Source organism: Osmia lignaria, chromosome 11 (genome assembly GCF_051020975.1).
Source record: "Osmia lignaria lignaria isolate PbOS001 chromosome 11, iyOsmLign1, whole genome shotgun sequence".
Classification (NCBI taxonomy): Eukaryota; Metazoa; Arthropoda; class Insecta; order Hymenoptera; family Megachilidae; genus Osmia; species Osmia lignaria.
In genome coordinates this window covers 6,237,274-6,261,543 of record NC_135042.1, presented here as the reverse complement: position 1 = coordinate 6,261,543, position 24,270 = coordinate 6,237,274, and the positions used below count along the sequence as shown (strand labels likewise).

The following is a 24,270-nucleotide window of genomic DNA, read 5'->3' as shown; positions in this document are numbered from 1 at the left end:
CGGTCTGTGTCACGTATTCGTGACGCTGATAATTAACATTTTTATCTCATCATCCTTCGATCCATTTCTCTACGCCATCCTAACGATTACCCTATCCTTAGCAATTTGGAAATTAGTAGTCTCCCGGCGTATATTAATGGAAGTTTCCAATTACATCCACCGAGGCAAAGGAACGGTTAATATAGGTTTTCAATGACGGAAGTCGGCCGTTATTTCTCCGCCGCGAGAAAATCTGTCGGGACATTGTAATGGAATTGACAGCGCAACGGTAATGGAGACTCTTAGCGCGAAGGATTTCCTTGATCAAACAGGAGGGAAAATCTTCTCCCTCTTTCTCTCACGATCTCCCGCAAATATTTGCAACCGCTGCTCGCGAGAGCCCGAGAGAAAGGATGGAATCACCTTGCCCTACTTACCTACCACGAAGAAGAGGTTTCAAACGCGTTTCAACAATACGAACGTTAATTGGTACCGCAGTATTTCTGCAGAGCATCGATGTCGGTGCGCATTCCTTTCCGGATGGATGCAAGCGTTATCTCGCGGATAAGAGGAAACAGGAATCTTGCATTTACCCACGATTCGTTCGTTTTGCTGTGGGAGAAAACACTCGACATTGCGGGCTTAAGAACACTCGAGAAGATACAGTGGATTGCGATCTTCCTTCGAAATTATTTCCCCTTGGCTACTCACCGAAGCTTTACACACTTATTAAATACTTGTTCGATTAGCTGTTAAATACCGATCTTAGCAACCGGCACAAGGACTTCGAGTGCTCGAGAATTATCAAGTGGTACGCCGTCTTAAAGCGTGAACGACGCGTTAGGAACCGATAAGACAAAACTGCCATTAGACACTATTGTTCTCCTTCGGCTGGGTAATAATTTAAAGCAGCGAGAGGAATCAGGTCCCTGGTATCGCGCCTTTAAAACGCGTTCATTATGCGATAAGATAGGAGAACTAATAGGCGGGCGATTCGTTGTTACCCGTTGATAATCGAGCTATCAAACCGATCAACTGTTTGAAATTGATTTTCTAGCTCCGTCCATCGAAGTGGAACATGCGGAGCTCGTGTACGGAAAGATGTAGAAACGGTGCCTGTTGGACATGTTTCAAATGCTGGATTTCTAAAGGAATTAACCCGCTCGAGCTGTCACGAAAGCATGAAAAGAATGTACCACGGTCGTGATACAGACTCGAATCCCTTTCAGTCTGACCTCTATTGTACACGCGGCTCTGCGAAAGGAAGGTTGGCAAAAGGGTCACAGCCCCGGCTATCCCGTTCACCTCCTTCCCCCTCGGCATTCTCCGGGAGATACACCTGTTTGCCCGGACTCCCTTTTCTTAGAAGCCGAGTCAGCCGGATTAACCCTTTCACCGGTCAAACACACCACTCGAACGAACGCCTTGAAAGAAACAGATACCACCAAGAATGGAGAGGCAACGCGTACCGTGAATTTTCGCCACTGATGAATATGTGCTAATCGATCGTTTTCTCTTCCGGTCAGCGACAGAAGAGAAACAGAAAGGAAATCTAGAATCAATTCGTCATCGAAACGCGGAAACGACGGAACCGCTCGAAAGGGTGACTCGTTTCCGGCCGAAAGAGTGTTTATTCATCGACCAGCCCTGTCCTCTTTGACAGGGAGTAATCCCGAAGCCGTGGCGCGAAGACGCCGGAAGTGGATTTTCGAGACGCACGGAAATACGACAACAGCAAGGTGGAAGACGAGGCGAGAGAAAGAGCGAGGAGGAAATGACTGGTAAACGCGCTGGGACGTCAAGCCAGCAGCTGTTCCCGAACGTTTTGCGAATTTCGCTGCGAGGCATTAAAGAACGACTTTCCTTCTCTTCTTCATTTCCTTTTCGACGCGCAAAAACGAGCCAGGAACCGCTGGCCGGGTGGTTCACACGCCTGGCCAACGAAAATCCTGTCCCTTCTTTTCTCTCCTCGCGAACCCCTCGACAAAAAAGGTCTTTAGAACTTGCAGTATGAGTCTGATCGGCTTCCTTCGTTTCTTAACTTTTCAAAGTTTTTCTTATTTTTTTTTTTTAAATCCGGATTGACGCGAATCTGGCGTAGTTCGATTGAAAGTACAGCTACTGAGGGGAACTACCCAAGTGTTACACTCACTTATTAATGAAACTGCCAACTTGTAGAGCTCGTCGAACTGAACACGCCTATACCCCCTTTTGGGGACAGACGGCTAATTGTTTAAAAGATATTAACAATTACAGTTCCTTATTTTCTGAAGTATGACAAACACATACAACTCGCAATCTAGAGATCCACGGTTCAAATCCTTTTTTTTTTTTTCTTTAATGATAATTTGTATCTTTTTGAATAACTATTACATAAGAATTATCATTAAAAAAAAAAAAAAAAAAAAATTCGGAACCAAGGATTTGAACCGAGGACCTTTAGATTGCGAGTCGTGTGTCTAACCACGCAGCGGATCCATGACTCGCAATCTGAAGGTCCTCGGTTCAAATCCTTGGTTCCCCAATTTATTTATTTTTTTTTTTTTTTTTTTTTTTTTTTTTTTTTATTTTGTAAATGTAATAGTTATTCAAAAAGAGACAAATTATCATTAAAAAAGAAAAAATGTTGGGAACCAAGGATTTGAACCGTGGATCTCTAGATTGCGGGTTGTATGTATGAGTTTGTCATACTTCTCAACGTAAGTAGTAACTAACTTTAATTATTAATATATTTTAAACAATTAGCCGTCTGCCCACAAAACGGGGTATAGGCGTGTTCAGCTCGACGAACTTTACAAGCTGGCAAAGTTTCATCAATAAGTGAGTGTAACACTTGGGTAGTTCTCCGTATGAGAATACACCTTTCTCGACGCTTTTCACGGGGCCACGTGAACGCGATAAAACTTGAAGAATACGAGGACACTTTGGACGATGGTGCTCCAAGCTGCTAGAAGCAGACTTTTTTACGCGACTCGTTCCAGGTGGAGGAACCTCCAGGGGATGTTTCCACCCTCTTTTGCGTAGCTTGGCGAAAAGAAAGAGATTCAGATGCAACGACGAGCAGAATGCACAGATTACTACCGACAGTTTCGCTTCCTCAGCGTTTTCGTCTGTTGGTCGTTAAGAGGAAATCTCTCTCTGTTCCGATAACACGTTTGCGTTCGAACAAAGAGAAACAAAGTTCTTTCGAGTGTGAACTGTTTGCGTCCACGGTTCAGAAGTAATAAATTCTACTGCGTGACAAACGCAGGAACGACGACGCAAAGTTTCGCTGTTAAATCGTTATTTAAATCTCATGTTTTCATAGAACGCCAGCTAAAGGGAGTGTTTTTCTTAGGAGTTAACGGGCTGGAAAGCGGAAAAGGTGGAGGAAAGTTTCGGGTTCGGTCGACACAGTGGCACAAAAGGGTATCGCGGGCAATATTTTCGTCGTGGTACATTAAATTCGTACGCGTTTTTCTAACGCGACCACCGTCGATAACTGGGTAATAGTCGAGATAGAGAAAAAGGGAGGAACGCGGACCGATGGAAAAACACGTTTCCTTCCCTTCGCTTCGCTTCGCGTTATTTTTCTTCGCCGTTTTGAAATTCAGCCCGCGGCGGTGCAACAACGCCCCCGCGGTCCGATCGATTTGTTTCGTTCAACCGCGTGAAAAACCGGGAAACGTGGCCCGTGAAAAACTGGAATCAAATTGCTCGCCGGAACGAAAGAAAGTTTCGAAACATGGTTGGGAAAAAACGAGGGAGTAAAATGGAAAAACCATTTTTTTTCTCGAGCGTCGATGAACTCGATGAACTCGATGAACCCTTTTCACGTTCGAAAAATGAAATAACTTTAGAATATAAAGATCGCACGGGTAATAAGGAAGATTTTCCACGGCCACGTGCATTTAACGAGAGAACGTAAAAACGTGTTGAAAAAATACAGTCTGCTTCGAGAGATTCAGCTTCGACCACGTAGCACACGTGCTAGCAAATTTGTTACGTGCCTTTAGCTGAATGCTCTGCCTCTGCCTCTCTATTTTCTCTACTTCCTTTTCAGCTCGCTTCGTTCCACGCCACAAGGTACGTTAACGATCCTTCGATCGTTCTCGAACAAGATCCTCGCTGCTTTTCCAATTTTGTCCACCGAGAACAGAGACCAGTTTCCCGAGTCTCAGCAGAAAACTTCCACTGGAATTACCTCGACCAGCTTGAAAAGCAAAAAAAAAAAAAAAAAAGAAACTCGAGGATGTCGGACCATGGAGACGCACCATTTCAAATCGGAAATTCGTGTGTCCTTTTCCCTCGGAGCAATTTATACGGCTCTTCTGAATGAAAACGAAGGGAGGTCGACGCCTCGAGCCTTCGGTCCACGTTATCGCGACGCGAAATTATCAACGACGCGATGAGGCGTCTCGGTTTTCCCTGGTTGTGTTCGGTGAAAACGCGACAAAAGCGGAGAAGGACGCGTCAAAGGGAGCAAAAGGACAATACTTCGTAGGGCGTTAATAAGCGAGCAGCTATACCAACGGGGCGTCGGTGTGCGTCGGGACGCTTTGTTCGCGCACCTATTATTCCCTATCTCGGAATAATCAGTCGCGTTTGGCCGAAAAACAGCTACACACGCGTTATCCCTCGGGATACCGGGGCATTTCGAGAACAAAGACCGTTCGCGCGGAGGATAAAGCGACTTAAATTCGTGTACAATCCTGTCTGCTCGCGTAATTTGTCTCTAGGATAGCAAGATCTTTCGAGATCTACTAAAATATATCCCAGCCGATCATCCATGCGCAACGAGGTAAATTTTCCTCCCCAAATTCTTCTTTTATGGACTGGCTCCAGTTGCAGAAGGGAAACTTTTCTGCTAATCGAATATCTCTGTGTTCTGAACGGATATCTGTTCGCTGGAATATGATTTCAATCGGTCGTTCAAAGTTTCCCAAAGTTTTCCGAACTTTTCTTGCAACGCCACCCGATATCTGATCTCATAAAATCTGATAATCTTCCCTTATCATTCGCTTGGCGAGGAGCAATATTTTATAAAAAAAAAATTCCTTCTCTCTACCATGTACAGTGGTAGCAAGAAAATTCGAGGAAAAGTAAAACAGGCGCGTCTGGAGGGAAAGATTGTATCGTCGCGCACCAGTTTCACCGGGACGAGACAAAAGGATAGGTCTTGGTGGAAAGGGCGCATTATGACCGATGAAATACCGTATTAAGGTTCCCCCAAGCAAGCTTCATCCTAGAAACAGACGCACCTGCCACTCGTTCGTCCTCAATCCCGGACCTCTTTCTGCCCCCGAGCCTCGATGGGGGGGTTGGTAGAATGGGATTGTTTCTCCCCGTGTTTTCCTTCTCTCTTTCTCACCGCTTTGGTCACGAATTTCATCTCTCCGGAGAATAGACAAGCGTATCCGATAGCCGCTTATTGGATCCACCGAGGTATTTCCCTCTTTCACCAGCAGAAGGGACGATTCTTCGTTAAGAAGATTACCCACCGACCCGGCACCCGACCTCGATACCGTCGCGAACAAGAGGACACGCTCGCTACCTCTTCGAACGATCATTATTATTTCACGAAAACGGGGAATTAATTCGTTAGGCCGGCGAATAAATCGTCGTACACGAAGGAGAGGACGTGAATCTGAACGAAGCGAACGAGAGAGGCAGGCTAATAACTCGTCGACACGGGTATAATTAATGGATCGGTAAAGGATCGTGAAAGTTAATTGAATAAAATTGCGAGACCGATGATATGTGTAACTCGTGCAACGCTTTGAAATGAAAAAACTTTGTCTGGATACGCGGCACGTGTTACTACGATAATATAGATTATCAAGGATATCGAGAATTAATGGATCGGTCTAATCTGCTAATGTAATCTAACGGTTCGGAATTTTCATTTCGTTCCTTGTTCGATCTGTTGGATACCTCATAGGTTAAGCAAATATTTTTAACTTTTCGTATTTAAGTTAGGATAAGTGAAATCTAAAATCTGTCTCCAGCCATACTATCTTCTATTTACAGTTACACATCCGAACCTTGAAATCCTTACTCACCATCCTTGAATCACTCGCTTGACCCTTCGAACCTTACCAATTTCTAACGATTCCTATTGGTCCTAATCCTCATTCCCACCACTTTCAATTCCAAATTCCCGACCTTTTAAATACAGAACATTTTTCCCTTCAGTTTAGATTTTAACGTGAGCACAAAGTAGAGAGACCGATAGAAAAGCAGTAGAAAACTAGCCTGAGTGTACCAAAATTTAATAAAATATTTATTAAATATCGGGAATCTAACAGATCTTTATCGGCCAGTGAACGCGTTGAAGAAGCCTATTTTTATTTGACGACGAGGAGGCGCACAAGAAATTAACTCCGCGCGATTCAACGCCTTTTATATTCCTTCGTCGTATATCATTATCCCCTCCAATTAGTATCTATTTGAAGAACACGTTGAACAGTACACAAAGCGACTTGCACCAGTTAAATATAATTGTTATCCGCGACCTCAAAATGTGTCACGCGTTCGAATAACAGAGAAGTTTATTACAATGTTGGTTGGCAACAAATATAAAAGCGAATTATGCATAACTACCATTTTTGTTTCAACAATGAAAATTAATTAGGCACACCATTATTTACGAAGTACGTACCTGCATAAATTATCGTTCTTTTGTGGCTTTTCTTGTTATCGCTAGGCTTTATCTTCAAAGGAATAATAAATTCTGATTAGCAAACTTACGTAAACCTGGTGGGTATAAAAACCGAAAGCACTGCCAGGTTTGACATCACACGGTGACTGAACTTGGAACAACGGGAACCGAGAGAGAAAATCATCGAAATGAAATTCATCATGTTCCGATTCGTTCTCCTGTTAGTGTTCCTTGCTGCCGCATACGCTGCTGGTACGTATTTTTTTAATATTTTAATATTTCGCCAATGGTATATTTTCTATGTCTCGAAATTAACAATTTTCTAATGGTAAAATAGAAGAGTAGTTTTAGGAAAAGAGTAATAAGGAGGAAATCTAAAATTTTACTCTTGCAGATGAAGATCAGCACAATTGCGGAAAAAACGCAAAATGGGACCTTTGCGGAAACATGTGCGAACCGACTTGCGACGATCCAGAACCAAATCCCCTATTATGCCCAAAGATCGTAAGTTTTTTCAAACAGTCAATATAACAAATTCACGCTTACGTATTGCAAAAATAATCCTGTCTGTTCTAGCAATGCACCAAATTGACGTCTAAGTGCAGATGTGAAGAAGGCTATGTCAAATCCGAGTCTAAAGGATGTGTTTTACTTAAAGATTGTTAGATGTTTGAAAATTATTAAAAATTTCTTAGATCCTATACACCATTTCACGCTCTATTTAAATGACACGCTTTATATAGATAATATATAAATATCGATAATAATATACTTATATTATTATCGAGGCCTTTTTCTCACTTACCGATTACTTTTGCACAAAATTCCTGTACCAAATATCTATATTCACGATTTGCCAGGTTCCATGAAAAATCTTGCAATTTTTCCTGCTGCTAGCAGCGAGCCTTAGGTCCAGAACGATTCGATTCGACTGTTCAACAAGACTTACAGCCACTAAATAATACTCCAGCATTCCCTGCTTACATAACCCGCGTGATTTTTCCTCCTATCGCCTGGCCAATATGACTGAACATTCGCTTGATTAATATTAACACGTAAGGTGAAGCGAAGGAGCGAGGGAAACAATGGCGTGGGCCAAATGCCGCATACAAGTGCTGGTTTAAATTTTCCGTAATTAAGAATAATTATGCGGTCAGGTGTTTATTGGCAGACGGCAATTGGGAAATAATTCTCAAGTAATAACTGCACGCATGGATTTTTTCTGAATCAAACATGCCTCGTATCGTTTTACAGAATTTTTTCCTCGTCGAAATGAATTCGACCGGCGAGAAAACTGGGGGGAAAAAAGCTTGAAATGGGGTGGTGGTCCGCGACGGGTCAGCGAATCGAAGAAGAAACAATTTGCTCGGCTGACGAGAGAGATTTCAGGGGTCAGTGAGAATACGAGTCGAAGCTTCGTCGAAAATCCTCCTTGCGAATAGAATCACGGAAAAGGGAACACGTATATGACTGGTCCTCGAAAAGCTTCGTTCCTATCGTATTTATGAGATACCTCCGACCCGGGTCCGCAATACGCGAAGGGTGGCAGAGGATGGCGGAATCAGCTCGGTAGCCAAGCCAGATACCGTGTGTGCGCTATGCTGACGGTACATACACGCACCCGCGCTACAAAAGACGTGACCTGCACGAGTGAGAAATTACCCGAAAGCTCGCCTCGCACGTTCTTCGAGCGAGGAAATCCAGCCAGGGGATGGATCCCTTTGAACCTGTCGATACCCGCGGGGCGGGAACGAGAAAAAGGGAGAGAAAGCATCTCCTCGAGTCTCCTTCGTTCGCTTTTCCATTCGTCGCACAAGCGTCCTTTTCCCTTTTGCTCTTCTCGTTTCTTCGTGCAAGTACCCGTCACCCCTTCTTTCCTCTCTGAATCAGGAAATCGCAGCGCATTCGCGCGCAATCAACCGGTCGTTCGAATCCTCCCAGAAAGGTTCCTCTCCTCGTGCCGTATTAGCAGCTGTCGAAGCCGATCAAGATCGTTACCGTTCTGACCTGAAATCTCGGCACGGAAAACGAGAGCGAAACACGGGTGGCGGCGCGTGTGCCTGCACGCCCTTCTCTCTTCTTTGTCAGCCGACAATGCGACGACTACGACGAGGAGGAGGACGAAAATAGCAGGGACACAGTGGCACACCAGTGTCCCTGGGGTCGGATCAAAAGGGAGAAAAATTGTATGAAGCAACGATTAGCGTGCCAAGCCACCCGGTACCCACCCTCTTTTCTCTGTCTAACTTCTTGGAAAAGAAACGTGACAAGTTCCATGACAACGTTCGGTTTCTCTGTTGCTGGAGAGGAAAAAAAAAACAACCAGGCGTTATAGGATCGGATGAAAATTAATCCTCATTGTTGGGCGTCGGTCGATGGGGTATGAAAAGGGCTCCTCGGTTTTTTGTGTTAACGAGACACACGATGGTAACAAGCTTTGCGAGAAAGAGGGACACAATCCGTGAGATCATCAACGAACGGGAGTTTCCAGGAAACGCTGCGAGCGTCTGACCATCGCGTTCCCATTTCCACTGCGATAGTTTACGAAAAGCGCGGACTTTACGAAAATAACCGCGAGTGAAACTCTGGACGATTTCGACGCGATTCTGCGAGCGAAGGAAATCTCCAGAGTGTGTCAGATTGCGTAACGCTATCGCGCTGTTCAACCACACGGACAGAGATCGGCACGAGTACACCGCAAAGGAAACGAAAAAATAAAAAAAGTCTGACGTGTTTTTTTTCTTCTTTTTTTCTTTTCCTCTTCGGACAACAACGAAGACGCGCAACACTGACAACGGGGTATTTGTTTTCGAATTTTCCTGCGGGCAAGAAGGAACCGGAGAACTTTGCCGTCTCGATTATTACGCAATACGCGTACACAAGAGACGCCCCGTCTCCTCCCTCGCTTCTCCTCGATGGCTCTCGGCGCGTTCCCTGGCTCGCAGCAAACAACTTACATAATACCGTATATTTATCCGCCGCCACGAGTTTACTGCACTACCGACACCGTTCTCTCTGTCGCGAGGTTCCCCGTCAGCCTCGAAAAGCGTGCACGCGTTTTATACATGAGATACGCGTTACGTTACCAGATGGCTAATTAAGAAAATTACGCTGCTTTTCTTTTCGGCTCGACGAGTTATTACACGGCGAGATTACTTATCGACGCGTGTCACGCTGCCAATGAAACATGGCCTCGTCTAATTATACACGTAGATAAGATCGTTGTGTATGCCTCGCGTATCTCCACTTCCATCGTCGACTGACCTTCCTCACAGATGAGTAATGTAAAATACGGGTTTCTATCTACGTTGGACCGAACCACGACGTCGATCGACCGCTGCGTGTCTCCGCTTTCGAGAATTCTATGCAACTTGTTTTTCACCTTCGATACACTGGCTACTTTGTTATTCCGATCACGCGGTCGAACGATACTCGTTTCGAATCGAGTGAAATTCCATGGGTGGATCCATTCTATTGCGAACGTAACAACGCTGGAGGAAGTTATATATTCTTTTTTTTTTCTTTTTCTAATCCTTCCAGTTAAATATTTTCGTTCGAAGAACCGAGTATATTCTGATAGCGATAGATTTATTTAATCGCATAAAAGTCTAAGCTTATCGTCAACCACGACCTCGGACACGTACGGCTATCGCAGCGAGCGGGGAGATACGCGTAACAGATAGCCGCCTCTCCAACGAAGGAGACGTAAGAATAGAGGCGTGGTGGTAAACAACGTCGATGTCAGACGATAGTTCCTAACCTAGGCCAAGAAAAACTCGACACTGTCGAGTCCGGTTAACGCGTCGATACGTAACGTCGCAATAGAATGGATCGCTCTTTGCTCGTCCTGGATCTTTTCTCGATGCGCTCGAGCGTGAGAGCAGGCACGATGAGAGGAGAACGGAGAGCGCGTGCTACCCAGCACAGAGAGACCATGATGGCGTGATATCGTAGAATTGATTTGTCTTACGCGGCCGCAGAACGGCCAATTATTCTACGCGAAAGACTCGTTATCCAATTTGGCTAACAACGAGGACGATTGGAACCGTCCGCCTCCGATTTTAACGAGCCTCCTGCCTTCGAACGTTCTAGGGTCATCAAGTTGAAATGTAGAATCTAGTTTGAAATTTCAATTATTTAAGACCAAATGGCTGTACAAGCTTCTTATTTGTTGTGTAACGATAAGCTAAAACGGTGCTAGGTACCAGAGTCCAAGAGTACCGTGCGTCGCCGACTATCCGGACAGATTCTTGGTGCATAACAAGGAAATATAGAATTCAGTCGCGTATGGGCAAAGATAAAACCGGTCGAACGGAATGAGAATCAGCTGACTATCGCGAAAACCTGTTGATTCATTCGATGGAACACGTACGCGCAGGATATACGCCTTGTTTCGCCTACCAGATGATGAAATCGTTTGGTTAATTTGCGGTGATAGTCATCGCTAACTTCCACGCGACATTCAACGCGTTAAAAATGTATTATATTAAAAAATAAAAAGGAATCACGCGGTGCGGTTGAATCATAAGATTCGTCGTGATTGGTAGACGATCCATAGGGAGGATAAAGAATCGGGGAATCGCGTGTCGTCAGCCAATATAGCTCGTTCCTGGCTTCGTGATTCACCAAGATGGAAAAGTAGCCAAGGAGCACCGCGGCCGGCCACGTAGCAACTTTATTGCATGAGCAACTTCATAAGACCGTGGTTGGACGTAACGGATAACGTGGCACGACGTGGAGGACGTTAATCGCGAACCAATACGCGTGGGCCCCGTGTGTGTACGTGTGTATATGCGCTGACGAGCCAGCGGAATAATGTAACCTCGTCAGACGGAATTACACTAACCTAGCACAAAAAAGAAACCAGTCCCGAGACCGTGTATGCCACGTAGCTCGAGACCGAACGAACAAACATGTTTACCGGGAACGCGAACCGCGTTCATCGTCGAGCCGTATTGTTGTGACACAGATACGCTCCCCGGCTCGCGCTTTTTACGGATCACTACGCTTCTGGGTTACGCTGAACCGTGAACTTTAAACCGCGAGATACGGCGACGCCTTTTTCGCGACACGATCGTTAATTGCTCTTAACTGGATCGCGATAAAAACATCGATCTTCGAACGGTTCTCCGTGGTCAAGATTTCATTTCTGCTCGACGATAATCGTATAGGATCGATAGGAATGTTGTTCTAAAGAAAATTCCCGAGTTTCATCGATACAGAGATCGCAGAAGTCGCGCGGGAACGGCGCCAGAGACAGAGGCGTTCGAAGTAATCATCCGATAATCGATAACGACGGACCGCGAAGAGATTCCCTGGGCCGCTAATTGGGATGTACGCGGGGAACGGGATAACAGCGGCGTACGGCGAGGGGATATCAGCTTTATCGGGCACGCTCGGTAAGCCGAGGCCAAAGCGAGCGGACACACCGACACAGAGTCGAGCGATGAACGAAGCGTGTATGTGTCAGTGGGAAGTTCGCCCGCGTGCTGGTTGGCTGACGCGTAAGAATAGAGCCTAGAGTAAATAGCTCCGGCGTCGAGGCGATATTACTAACCTAGCCCAACGTTACGACACACCGAGTGTGTGCCGAGCCGAGCCGAGTCGAGTCGACCCTGACGCAAAAGTAGCAACGCGTTCAACCTCCTAGCCGCGTAGCTAGTCGCGAGCAGCGGTCGTTGACTGATTATTTTATGCAAGTGCACCGAGCGCGCTGCCGACCGATTTCCTCCCGCCTCGCGTCCTCCACCGTCTACGCCTCGATTCGCAATCCTCTTTGCAAACGAACATACACACACACACACACACACACACAGATGAGAGTCGATGAGCCCGACTACACGGGTGTACCTGCCGCCACCGCGCCGTTGCACTCGCCTGCCTTCGGCCGCCTGTTACGTGTGTCTTTATAAAGGCACGCTTTTCAGCCAGCAACACACACGATCGACCGGCTAATGCCTCTATTGTTCCGACGAACGCGGAAAACAATGGGATTACGGAACTTCTTTTTCCGGCTATTAAATTCTTTTTTTTTTTCGATCGCCCGCTGCACTGGGTCGACCGATGGCCGACGAGGCGCGAGGAACACGCGTACACACGGGGCACCTCTTACTAATCGTGGGAAGGTTTAATCCGTTAATTGCGAAACAACCAGTTGACCTATTGTGAATATCAGAGGCTTCCTGGATGTTTCGACGAAGATGCAAGAATGCATTTCCATTGATTTCGCGCTTGAATTTTCCAACTCCGAGAACAGATGACGTATATATATCTTGCACGCCCACGAACTCATTTTTGGCTTCGAAACGGATATTCTAATTCGAGCACCACCTTCTCTAAACGTCCCCGGTGTACGCTAAGAAGCTGTTGCACTTCTCGCTAATTTATCCCGCTAAGAATCGCGGTATTCCTTTGGCAATCTCCTTCATTAATCTCGCACGCACTTACAGGGCCATTAATGAACGCGTTGGAAAAACTAATAAGAGGTCAATAATGCGAGGAATCTTTGAAAAGTGTGCTTGGAATGTAGAGAAAAGAAACGGGCTGGCGTCGCGTTGTAATTACGCATGGGCGCGGCTGGACACACGCGGGTCGAAATAAATTCCGCTGCTAAGTACGCGAAAAGTTTTAATGGGTCCGCGGTATTTACACCGAGACAGCCTCGCTCCCTCTTTATTCCGTTGAATTTATGGCTCGACCATGTTCCGCATTAACGGGGGGCCTTCTCTCGTCTTTTCAGAGAAACGTACAGCGTGACCGTCGACAAGTTCGCAAAGTATGCAAATGACGGAGAGATCTTAATGGTCACCTTAAAATTCGAAACGACCCTCCGGGAGAGGGTCAGCTAAAAGCTACCGATTCGTGAAACCTTGAAGCGTAACGAAATACAATTGCAAAGGGATCGATAGGGAGTAGGGATTTCGTAGTGGATAACTCTCGCGCCTCGATAATCGAATAACCTCGAGGAATCGACGGTTCATACATCACGATTATCCCTGGAAATACAGGCCCGTAATTCGCCGGGACAGCAGGGACTAATCCCTCGAATAAGAAACGTCGCGCGACCAGCGTTTACCAACCCTCATAAAAAACTTTCAACCCTTTGCGGTCGGCTTATTTTCATTACGCGCGACTGGCTCGTTTAATTCCGTCTTCTCGTAAGTCACGAGGAAGGAAGAAAAACAAGCCTCTTCTGATCGATGTTTTCCCGAGCGATTAACGAGTCGTGAATTTTCAGCGTTTCGCGTTCATTCAAGGTTCGAGGAGCGAGACTGGTTACGAAACGACGCGTTAACTCGAGAAGTACGATTGGACGTTTCGCAAAGCTTCTTGGCAAACGGCGCGACAACGTGATTCACGTCACGTTTAACTGACCTCGGACAATGTTTCCGCGTCGACCACGCGATTCTAAAATACGCGCTCTCCTGTGTCGGTCGCGGCGCGGTCTGCGTGAGAACGCGTCACGTTGCGCGAGTCACCGCGATATCCGCTTGCCTGCTGTTCATGCAGGAATCACGAAAAGGCTTACGTAATTCCAAATTGCCTGGCGTTTGCGCAATATAATCGCTTTGGACGACGCAGTTTTCGGTACGAATTTAGTACGAAAGAAATTCCTCTTGTTTAATGTAAGCAAAATGTTAAGAAAACGAAACGCTTTGCCAGTTTTCCAGATTTCTTATTCTCTTCTTCGAGCTCTCGCAAATATTTCCTACGGTTCAATCACGAATGTACCTTCTTTCAGGGTCTTCAAGGAAGATTTGTAAAAACAGAAGCACTCTGTGCCTTTGGCGGTTTCCTCTCACAAGGGGAACTACCCAAGTGTTATACTTACTTATTAATGAAACTTTGCCAGCTTGTAGAACTCGTCGAGCTGAACACGCCTATACCCCGTTTTGTGGGCAGACGGCTAATTGTTTAAAAGATATTAACAATTACAGTTAGTTACTCCTTACATTCTGAAGTATGACGAACTCACACATACAACTCGCAATCTAGAGATCCACGGTTCAAATCCTTGGTTACCAACATTTTTTTTTTTTTATGATCATTTGTTTCTTTTTGAATAACTATTACATAAAAATTATCATAAAAAAAAAAAAAAATTATTGGGAACCAAGGATTTGAACCGAGGACCTTTAGATCGCGAGTCGTGTGTTTAACCATGCAGCGGATCCATGACTCGCAACCTGAAGGTCCTCGGTTCAAATCCTTGGTTCCCAATTTTTTTTTTTTTTTTTTTTTTAATGATAATTTGTTTCTTTTTGAATAATTAAAATTCTATATAATTCTAAACTAAAATTCTATATTCTATTTTGACTAACTTTAATTATTAATATTTTTTAAACATTTAGCCGTCTGCCCACAAAACGGGGTATAGGCGTGTTCTGTTCGACGAGCTCTACAAGCTGGCAAAGTGTCATTAATAAGTGAGTGTAACACTTGGGTATTTCTCCGTATCAGTTCCGAAATTGAACAAAACATTCTTGTTGTCCGCAACGAAATTCGTACGCTCGTTTTTCGGCTTCTTCTCGCGTCCCCTTCTCGACGTAAAAGTGACAAAACGCAACGATTACGAGCAGCCGTTTCGCGAGGGTCCAGCCGGATAGCTGATGACACGCTCGAGACCTCTTTGGAATTAACCAGCAGGACAAAGCAGCGTTTTTCAGCACGACTCGTCCCCCGCAATCCTTTAGCGCTTTTCATCTCTTTCCGAAACAGCCGGCGCAAATGGTCGCGCAACACCTTCACCCCTTTTTCCTCGCGTTCTCTTTTCACGCGTTTCGCTCTCCGTTTCTCCACGGGAATTTCTTTTCGGCCTCGGGCGAGAAAGTCGCGCTCGTTTCACCCGCTTCCCGTGACGCCTGCCGTGATCGAAATTCTCAATAACCGAACGGTGATCGAAAGTTTCGAGTATTCCACTGACGCGTATAGGTGTTTACAATTGCGAACACGGTCATGTCGCAACGTTGTTTTCCGATACGTGAGAAAAAATCAAAGTCGCGATGTTCCTGATAGTCGGTAATACCCAAGATAACTCGTGGCAATTACTCAACGCTTTGCTAGCGTCGGAGATCGCGGTATCTAGTCGTAGTTTACGCGTTAAGTAGCCTTCCTCTTCGTAGAATCTACTAGCTCTCGATGGCTCGAAGCTGTACGTGCCGCGACATGCCCCTTTCGACTTACCGTAGCAAAAGAGGTCGATTATAAGCGAGCTTCTTATACAAGAGAGAGCCCGACGATGCTCTCTCACGCCTGCGGAATTATCTTCGAGCGGATATCGAACTCGTTCGCGCGACTTTCCCGTACAAAAGCGTCGATTATTATCGTCCTGCTGGCCGACGTACACAACGAGAAGCCGCACAGCACCGACAATATTCTGCCGATATCCGGCAAGGATCTAACGCGCTTATACCAGCCGGGATCGCCGACCAGACAGAGCATATTTTATTTGCACAGCCTCTGGTACAACGCTTTAAAGCCGGATTTCTTGCTGCCGGTACACGTTTTGCTCGGCATCTCCCTTTGGTGGTCGTTCGTTACAGATTACGCGTACCTCGATGAATTTTAATCGAACGATTTTCTCTCGTATGCGCGCCGCGGCGATCCACAGTTTTATCGAGGTGCGGTCCTCGTGAAATATCGGACGGTAAGAATGTAAAGCTTTCGAGGATCAACGGAGAAACGCGGTGGAAGCAGAGGACAGGGAGAAACACGGAAGTTCATAGACAATAAACTCGAGTCTAGGCCGGATACAAAGTCGTCCGATAATGGAAATTTATGCGAATCGTACGCGCCATACCGGGGATGGAGAATAGCGTTCGAAGATCGGAGAAGTAAGATCTGATCGTTGGAAGGAATACAAGGCTCGGAGACGCGTCGCGAAACTCGCTCGTAAATCCACGCTATTACTTTGAGAATTCTCTAACATGAAAGGTTGCTCCGTATTCTGATCGTAATGAGACACGAGTTCCTTTGAATACTGAATAAAAAAATCTGCTTTAATATCCCGGCAATAGGAAGTTTTATTTTTCCGCTTCGTCGTATCCTTCGAAACGCATACGTTCTCCAAGGGGTGGAAGAACGAGGGACGCAGGTGAAAGAGTAAAACCCGTATCCTCTCGAGACGCGAGGACGAACATTTTAATATGACAGAATCCTCTTACTCCGTCCTATCCCCCTTCTTTTTCTCTCTCTCTATAAAAAGTTTAATATACCGGTGTTGTCCTGCAACCCCCTCGCTCTTGCACCCTCCTTTTCGCCGACTGTCCTCTCTCTCTCTTTATTCCCCGGAGACGTTCACTGTCCTCGCAGGAGAAGAACGGCAGTGTACAGAGGGTGGAGTAGACGCGGTGCTTAAACCTTGAAAACTTTCCGAGGACGGCAATAAGCCATCTCGATGATCCCACCCCTTCGGTAAGCTCCCTATAAATCTTCATTATAGTATGCCAGCGAGTCGCGATAGGCGGTGTAGAACCGGACGAGATCGGATAAAGTCAGACGAGTGAAGAAATTGCTTCGCGTTGCCGATGATAGATCGAGAGAACGCGGGAATTCGGCGATGGAGAAACAGTGAGCGGGGGTGGGAGGGAGGAAACCGGGTCGAACAACGTCCTCCCGTTCGATGCTCTGTGGCTCTGGCAACGACCACGAGAGAGCGAACCGGATCGAAACGTCGAGACGAAGAAGAGAAGAGGAGCAACGTGTCTCGCGACTTCGACACAAAGCCGAAATCTAGTCGAGGATGAGATTTCGTGGAGAGGCCCAGAGGAAAAGCCGCAAAAACGCACCCTCTCCTTTCTTCCCTAGCTACTCTATTTCCCATCTGTCTCTCTTTCTTACCTTTCCTCCTCTACTCCCAGTGCCAACTTGGCATCCGAAGTTCGGGTTACGCAATCCCCGCAGAACGAAACCCCGACACGACTGCGTCGTCGAGGAATACCCGGTTCTTTGCTCCGAGAAAAGCCAATGATCTCGCTCTGTCTAGAACGAACGAACGATGTCAAAGTGTTACCACTTTTCAGCAAAAATTGCAAAGTTAGATATTTTAGAAAACACGAGAGAATCGAAAGGTTTTCAATTATCTGCTGAAGAGAAAATGTAAAAAGAGACAAGAAAGCGGCGAGAATCGTCATTTGCAGCGGCGTTTCCCGTTTCGCGTCAAAGGGCCGCCGGCTAATCAGCTCCCCAAACAGAGAGGTCGAAGCTAATCTTCCCCGTCTCATCAGCGATCGGCTTGGTCGAGGCGAGAGAAACACGGAGAAGGCGGAGATGCGAAACATCCCCTCGAACGACGTCGTGTTCGATGGAACACACCCTGTCGAGAGGATATCGATGGCGGATCGCGAACAAAACACAATCTTACGATAGTGTACATAGTCGATTGTTCGAACAAGGGAGCTAGGTATCTCAAAAATCCAAGAAGACTCTTACCACCCCTAAAAGAAATCTTATCGCGCGAAGGATGCCCGGAGGAATTGACACTCGTCGGCGCGAAAACTCGGTTCAGGTTCTTCCCCGGTGTGGTCGAAGGACTTGAACAGGAGAACCATCATGCAGAGGCAAACTCGCGGGTCTGCGATTCATACATCAAGTTAATGCGTGGTTGACGTCCCGCAGCCGTGAGCCGCAACGCTCCCTCGGTACACGACGACGACAAACCAACAGGCAGAGCCTGGTCGTACACAATGGCTTCCGGTTCTCTGGAGAGAAAGGAAGGGAGGACAGAGAGACACGCGGTGTGTCCTTTTGTGGCCGCTCGCACTTTCCCGTTGCGGAGAAACGTGGAAAGGCAGGCAGAGGGAAGGAGATGGAAGTCCACACCCGGTAGCAATCGAGCCACGGGGGTGGAGGGAACATTGTGCCCTAATCACGCTATTGTCTGGCCGTTGATAGTTGACAGTACGCCTGCAGCTCGTGTCGAGGATGACGGAAAGGACGAGAAGGACGCGAGGGACCAAAGGGTTGCCTGATTTTTGGCCGGACTCGGCCCCGTTTCTCAACAAAGGGGTAAAATTGCTACGGAGGGCTGCGTCTCTGATTACGACGCTCTTCTTCGTGAAAAGATAACCGAGGAGAAGAGAAGACGACGACGATTAAATGGGGAATTCGAAACTTGGCTGGCCGACAATTTGTTTCGTCGTTCTCTTTAACGCGCCAGATCGGTCGCGGTCCCGTAAACGCATCCTCCGAAACGACGAAGGCGGTCCAAACGATGAAATCCTTAACCCCGTCGGCGGGTAAACAACCGAGGAAAATCGAGTCGTTACATCCTGTTGCTTCCGACAAGGCGTAAAAAGAGCAACAACGCGGACTACGGGCGTAATGTCGCGTGAAACGCGATAGGAGAATCCTAACCCACAAGACACGATCGCGTTAAAAAAAGAAAATCCAAAGTGGAGTACGCTTTTTGCTGAACGTCTGAGCGTCGAACTCTTATTTTCTTCGAAAGAACGAGAGGAAAGATCTTAAAGCGGGCCCGTCCATATCGAAGACGGCTTTAAACTTTCTCCGCTATCGGCGCTTACCCTCCCTCGCCAGGGGGTTACTTCAAAGAGACTATTTCTCCGTCTCTCGGGGAGACGGTACATCGTAATCCCGTACGTTTGCTCGCGTCAAAGGTTACGGACCCTCCCTTCTGGGCTCGATTTCTTTCGGCTCGACCGCATCTCGCGGCGCGTATACGTACGCCGCTGGATCAAACGATTCGTTACGTATACCGCGCGCGGCTTCGTAGTTGGCAGTCGATAAACTTGCCCGGGGCCAAGGGGAGCAGGGCACCTGTCGACTTTAAGCACCGACATAATATTAATACCCGAGGGATGCATGCATAATGCAAAACGCGCGCGAGAACGGACAACGCGTATCGCGAGTAGGTATGCGAAGAAGGAGTGTCGGTATCGGGCTATCTCGACACAACCAGAATCTTCCTCCGTCGTAAGGAACTCAATTCGAACGATTATGATAATCGGATGCGTTCTAACGCGTGTTACACGCGTGTTACAGCTCGGTGTCGCGCGGTTTATTTAGCCACTGGTCGTTGAAGAAGACTATCGTGTTCGAGTAAATGGCGCGTAGAGAAAGGGAGAGGGTAATTGTTGTTGGAAATTACTTTCCCGAAGCGATGGCGAGTCGATCGCGTCGATGGTTCGATCTCGACCGAGTTCCAGCACGATTCCCCTCGGCGTCGGTTCTTTCCACTCTTCGAAATGGGTTATGAGGACCTGGCAATCCCATGGTACGAGGGTGTCGCCCACTGCGGTAGTAGTAGCGAAAGAGAAGAGGCGCATCCGGGGGTAAGAGTAGAGGGAGGTTTGATACGATGCTGCAAAAAGGGTGCAGCAGAAGAAGGGGGTGGCTGAGATCCGCTGGCGTCGCCTGGATGTCTGCCCTGGTGGATCATCGGGGAAAGTTGGCGACGTCAGCGGAGTCAAGGCCGCGGAACGTTGCAGCGCCGTCGCAGCCGGTGCTCCAGACCTTACCACCACCCCCTTCTTCTCTTAACCTCCCTCCGCTTTCTTCCTAGCTTTTCACGCGCGCACACAACCGCGGGTCGTATCTTCGAGGAACGAGCCGCCGCCGCCGCCGCCGCCGCCGCCACCACCACCAACCCCCGTGTTCCCCATCGCGTTCTGCTAGGGATCAGCCTGGCCCGGAGGGGTTGGAAGGGGTAGGCCGTGTCTGTGCTGCAGCGACGGTCGATAGAATTGTCTGCGCACATGCGCAGCCAAAGGCTCGTCAGCTGCGCCATTGATTCCCACCTGCACCCCTCGCGCCTCTGCGTAGACTTAAAGCGGACAGGGTGGAATAAAGGTCGCTAATTTGTGTAACGTCGCGTCGCGTCGGAAACGCTACGACGATTTGCCGACGTGTCGTCGCAGACGAAACCCTTCGATCGAGGGACACCGTACTCTCTTTCTCCTTCCAACCCCCTCGATTCTTGTAGCGAGATTTTCTCTGTCGAGGGTGACCTCCTTTGCCGTGTCTCGTCGTCTCGAGGGGTGATCCTAGGTCCTGATCTCTTTTCGGGGACACGGAACCGCTGACGCGCGAACCAAGATTCTTTCGACGACGAATGGCTAGCGACGTTTTCGCCGATAGTAAGCAGGCGAAAGGGAATCGATCGCGTGTACTCGCGTGACGTCTGGTGAAGGTAACAAGACCCACCTGTACCGCAAAAAAAGGGTAACCTGTCTGGCTGTCGTTGCTTCACGGACAAGCATCCAGAATTTAACAAGGTTTGCCGAAGAACGCGAAGCCTGTCTCCATTCCGGCGAACCGATCGGACAGGCGATAAAGACGGACATCGAAAAAATAAAAGTGGGAAGAGAAACGCGCGACGACCGACGAGACACGGGAGCGCAAGACATTTCCCGGGTACTCGGGGGAAATTGAGATTGGAACCTAGAGAAGGAAACCGAGCGAATCTATTGGCAACGTCAGGTTCCAGAATTGAGGGAGGAGAGACTTGCGGGTGGGACAAATTTTCCCATCAACTTAGAAACGTGGAATTAAACTAAAACAGTCTTCTTTTGCGAGTGAAAGAACAACAAAATCGGATGTGATAAAGTAAAATACATTATTATTGGTAATCTATTCCCAAAACTCTAACAAATTCGAAAACGAAGCAAAATCGTCGGGCACGAAGCGTTCCGCGAGCTTAAACCTACCAAAAGCTGCTTTCCTCTCGGCTTTAGCTTTTCGCGCTAGCCGGGTTCGACGTTGTCTTCATTGGCTTCCGAAGTACATCACCGAGTAACGGCAATGTCGAAGAACCACCTATCTATCCTCCTTTACCTGCGAAACTCTAAAAGTTCTCCAATGGGATCCCCCCTTTCGCGCGAACATTCAAGAGGCTAACCTCTTGATCCCGTACCGGCAACAGCTTAACGTCCTGAACGGTACCTCGCGGAGTTATAACGAGCTGCCCCCCCCTTAACAGGGTTCTTCGTTCACGCTCGCTAATCTATCATCGAAAGTTTTGCAAAAGCTTCGTGTATATCCGATCGAACGAGACCGGTATACATACTTTCCTGGAAGAAAATGAAAAATCAAACGAAAACGCTTGTTACGAGATGTAAATCAACTCGGGTATAAGGCAACAAGAACGCAGACGTGTATCCTGTTTCATTCGTCATCCCCGAACGGTGGCGAGGCCAGAGGGTTTTGGCATTCCGATGCCGTTCCCGGCCATCTACTTGCCAGGGGTTGCGGCTAATGTCGTTGATATTCAAGACTCAAAGTGCCAGGGGTTGCGTTAATGTCGTCGAGGGTTCGCTGTCCGAGGCGGCGACGTTGTTATCCGTCCGTGTAGCCGATGTCTGGATCCGGCAAGGGTGCCGGGCATAGCATCGGAAGGATTGTCGTGCCATCGCCCATGCCACGATCCTCGCGCGGATAACCAAAAGGGTTAGCCGTACAACCGTTCCACAGATCCTTACGATCCGTCCCCGACCATCCCTGCACGTTCCTCGACGAAAAACTACCCCCTGTCCTGCGTCTCTTTCTCACCCTTTCGGAAACCCTTCCATTCCCTTCTTTTCTCTTTCTACGGACCGCGCGATATCTCGTTGATAAACGAGTCCAGAGACTTAGCCGGAGATTTAGACGCAACTTTTCACCCTGATATCCCACCTCTTTCTAAAGAAACTCGCGCTTCGGTTAAAAGTTAACGAACAGAGAAAGAGAGAGAAAAAAAACAGCGATACAGACGTTCCCTTTCGGCGAACGATTTTTCTTTTAAATGTACGTAACGCAAACGAGGATTCCTCGAAAAAATTATTAGATTTCATTGTACCGCCCACGCGTCTCTGGAAATCGTAAATTTAGCCGATCCTGGCTGCTTCCAATATCGACCACCGTATCTCCCGACACCCACTTTTCCCGTTACCGCGCACCCACCATCCAACCCGACTACACCCTCTGGCACCACCCTTTGCCCTTGACATTCAGCGCCAAGAACTTTCCCGGTTCTGCACGACGGTCGTTGCCCTAACTTCGAGTTGCAACAGTAATCTCTCAACGAGTAACTTTAATAGGACTCGATCGAAAAGAGACCTTCCTAAATCTCATAAGGACGAGGCTATGAGAAGACGCCACCATTCAAACTGACGTCCTTTGTAACTCGGTTAGAATCTAATTTCGTGAGTGTCAGTAATTTAAGGCGTCGGTGTAGGTCTCCCCAAAAGGAACGAATATCGACTTGCGGAAATACGAGCGTACCCAGAGACAGTGGATACCCCTTCCACCTTCTATCTCTGGCACTTCGAGGCAGGAGAATGGGTCACCTTCGTCTTGGGGAGGACTTTAATAGAATGCCATTCCCTGCATCCGGACAATGCACGATCTAGACCGGCTGAACTTCCAAGTTCTCCATCCCCGACGGCCGCAAACTACCCTTACGTGAAAATAACGAACGATGCGACCATATAATCGCGGTACCTAACGTGGGTCGTAGAAGATTTAAAAGATCGTCGTTGTTCATGGGTGCGTAGATGAGGAACGCGACGTGTCTGGTAGCCATATCGTGGGAACGTTTATCAGAACAGGCTTTTCTTTCACAAAGAGCACCGGGAGGGGAAAATAGGGCTTAAGTTCGTTCACGGGATACGTTTATATTGACCTCCCGCAGGCAAATTTCGCCGTTCTACGCCATAAACGTTCTTACCGGCTGCCTATCGGCCGAAATAATAGTATAATAAATCTAGCAACTTTTCGCGGGCCACCGTCGGTCCTCGTGGAACGGCCGTCTCGCTTCAACGGGTCCCCTAAATGGGGAACGACGTGTCTTGCTCGCTATCGAACAATCAATCTATTCCTGCTGCCATGCCGTGGGCAATTGCGTTTGCAGTTAATAATTCAACCGGGCTGGCGTTAATGAAACCCGAACGCAACGGGGCTGGATACTCGCTCCGGATGGTCGCTTTTCCCGAAGGAAAAGCATGCTGTTTTTGCGATTATATCGGTGATCCGACGAGAACCTATTCATCTATTGTCTATATTCTAAAGGGTTTCTTCTGGAGAGACGTTTGATCTATCGCTGACAGAAAAAAGGTTGGATAAGTTTCGTAAAAAAAAGACGATCGAGAAAACGCAGCGATGTCTGCCAAGGAATATTATACGGTTTCTTACGAGAGTTAAGGGTTGACGGGTGGCACTCGATGGTGCAAAAATTCGAGATGACGAATCGATCGATCGCGGGAAAGAAGCAAATCACCAGACGTTACGTTCTCTTCTGTTCCAACTATTTTCCTCTCTATCGGAACCCTTCGGACCAACCCCCACGGGTTTTTCCGGGGGACGGGGGTGAGCGAACGACGGAAAGGAAAAGGCCGACGGGTACAGACGACCGTCTGAACAAAGACACCGGGACAAAAGGGAAAGAAAGTGACGGGCGAGAGAGAAAAGAAAGGGAAAGTAATACGACCGGCTGGCTGGCTGGCTGAAGCGTGTCTCGCGATAATACGTTTCTGCTCGACTCCTCGTTCCTCGATAATTACTTGGAATACCAACACGGCCTGGAAACCCGAAACGGGGGTGTAACGCAGGGACATACGGACAGAAAATTACAATCTCCCGCCGCGTTTTCCCAGGAAAATTATCCAAGTCGGACGTAGAATCATTGGGACCGCTAACAACCCCTATGGCTAGCAAAC

General features: G+C 47.5%; 3 protein-coding genes across 6 annotated transcripts in view; 1 reads left to right on the top strand and 2 right to left on the bottom strand.

Moving 5' to 3' along the window:
- Positions 1 to 14,729, bottom strand: part of heca (hdc homolog, cell cycle regulator) — a 42,055-nt gene extending 27,326 nt beyond the window's left edge. For 2 of the 3 annotated variants that reach the window (XM_076690912.1, XM_076690913.1), the window contains exon 1: positions 7,425 to 14,726. The gene's annotated coding sequence lies outside the window, so the exon portion shown is untranslated. Of the gene's footprint in view, positions 1 to 7,424 lie in introns of all 3 variants that reach the window. The other variant, XM_076690914.1, reaches the window with a different exon arrangement.
- Positions 1 to 24,270, bottom strand: part of LOC117604025 (headcase protein) — a 120,508-nt gene that overhangs the window by 69,631 nt on the left and 26,607 nt on the right. The window contains exon 1 of one of the 2 annotated variants that reach the window (XM_034323695.2): positions 5,220 to 6,057. The exons of the other annotated variant lie outside the window; for it this stretch is intronic. Coding sequence (XP_034179586.2) covers positions 5,220 to 5,528 — 309 coding nt within the window. The 5' untranslated portion in view covers positions 5,529 to 6,057. Of the gene's footprint in view, positions 1 to 5,219; positions 6,058 to 24,270 lie in introns of those variants that run through there. 2 annotated transcript variants of the gene reach the window in all.
- LOC117604034 (chymotrypsin inhibitor-like) lies at positions 6,728 to 7,352 on the top strand. Its single transcript, XM_034323705.2, has 3 exons — positions 6,728 to 6,871; positions 7,014 to 7,123; positions 7,196 to 7,352. Exons 1-3 carry the CDS (start codon positions 6,808 to 6,810, stop codon positions 7,283 to 7,285), a joined length of 264 nt encoding a protein of 87 aa, XP_034179596.1. The 5' UTR covers positions 6,728 to 6,807; the 3' UTR covers positions 7,286 to 7,352.

Bases quoted from the DNA above. Each gene is read 5' to 3' on its own strand.
- LOC117604034 (XM_034323705.2), top strand. From the start codon at position 6,808: ATGAAATTCATCATGTTCCGATTCGTTCTCCTGTTAGTGTTCCTTGCT. The intron at 6,872-7,013 runs GTACGTATTTTT...TTACTCTTGCAG, and splicing joins TGCTGCCGCATACGCTGCTG to ATGAAGATCAGCACAATTGC. The intron at 7,124-7,195 runs GTAAGTTTTTTC...TGTCTGTTCTAG, and splicing joins CCCTATTATGCCCAAAGATC to CAATGCACCAAATTGACGTC.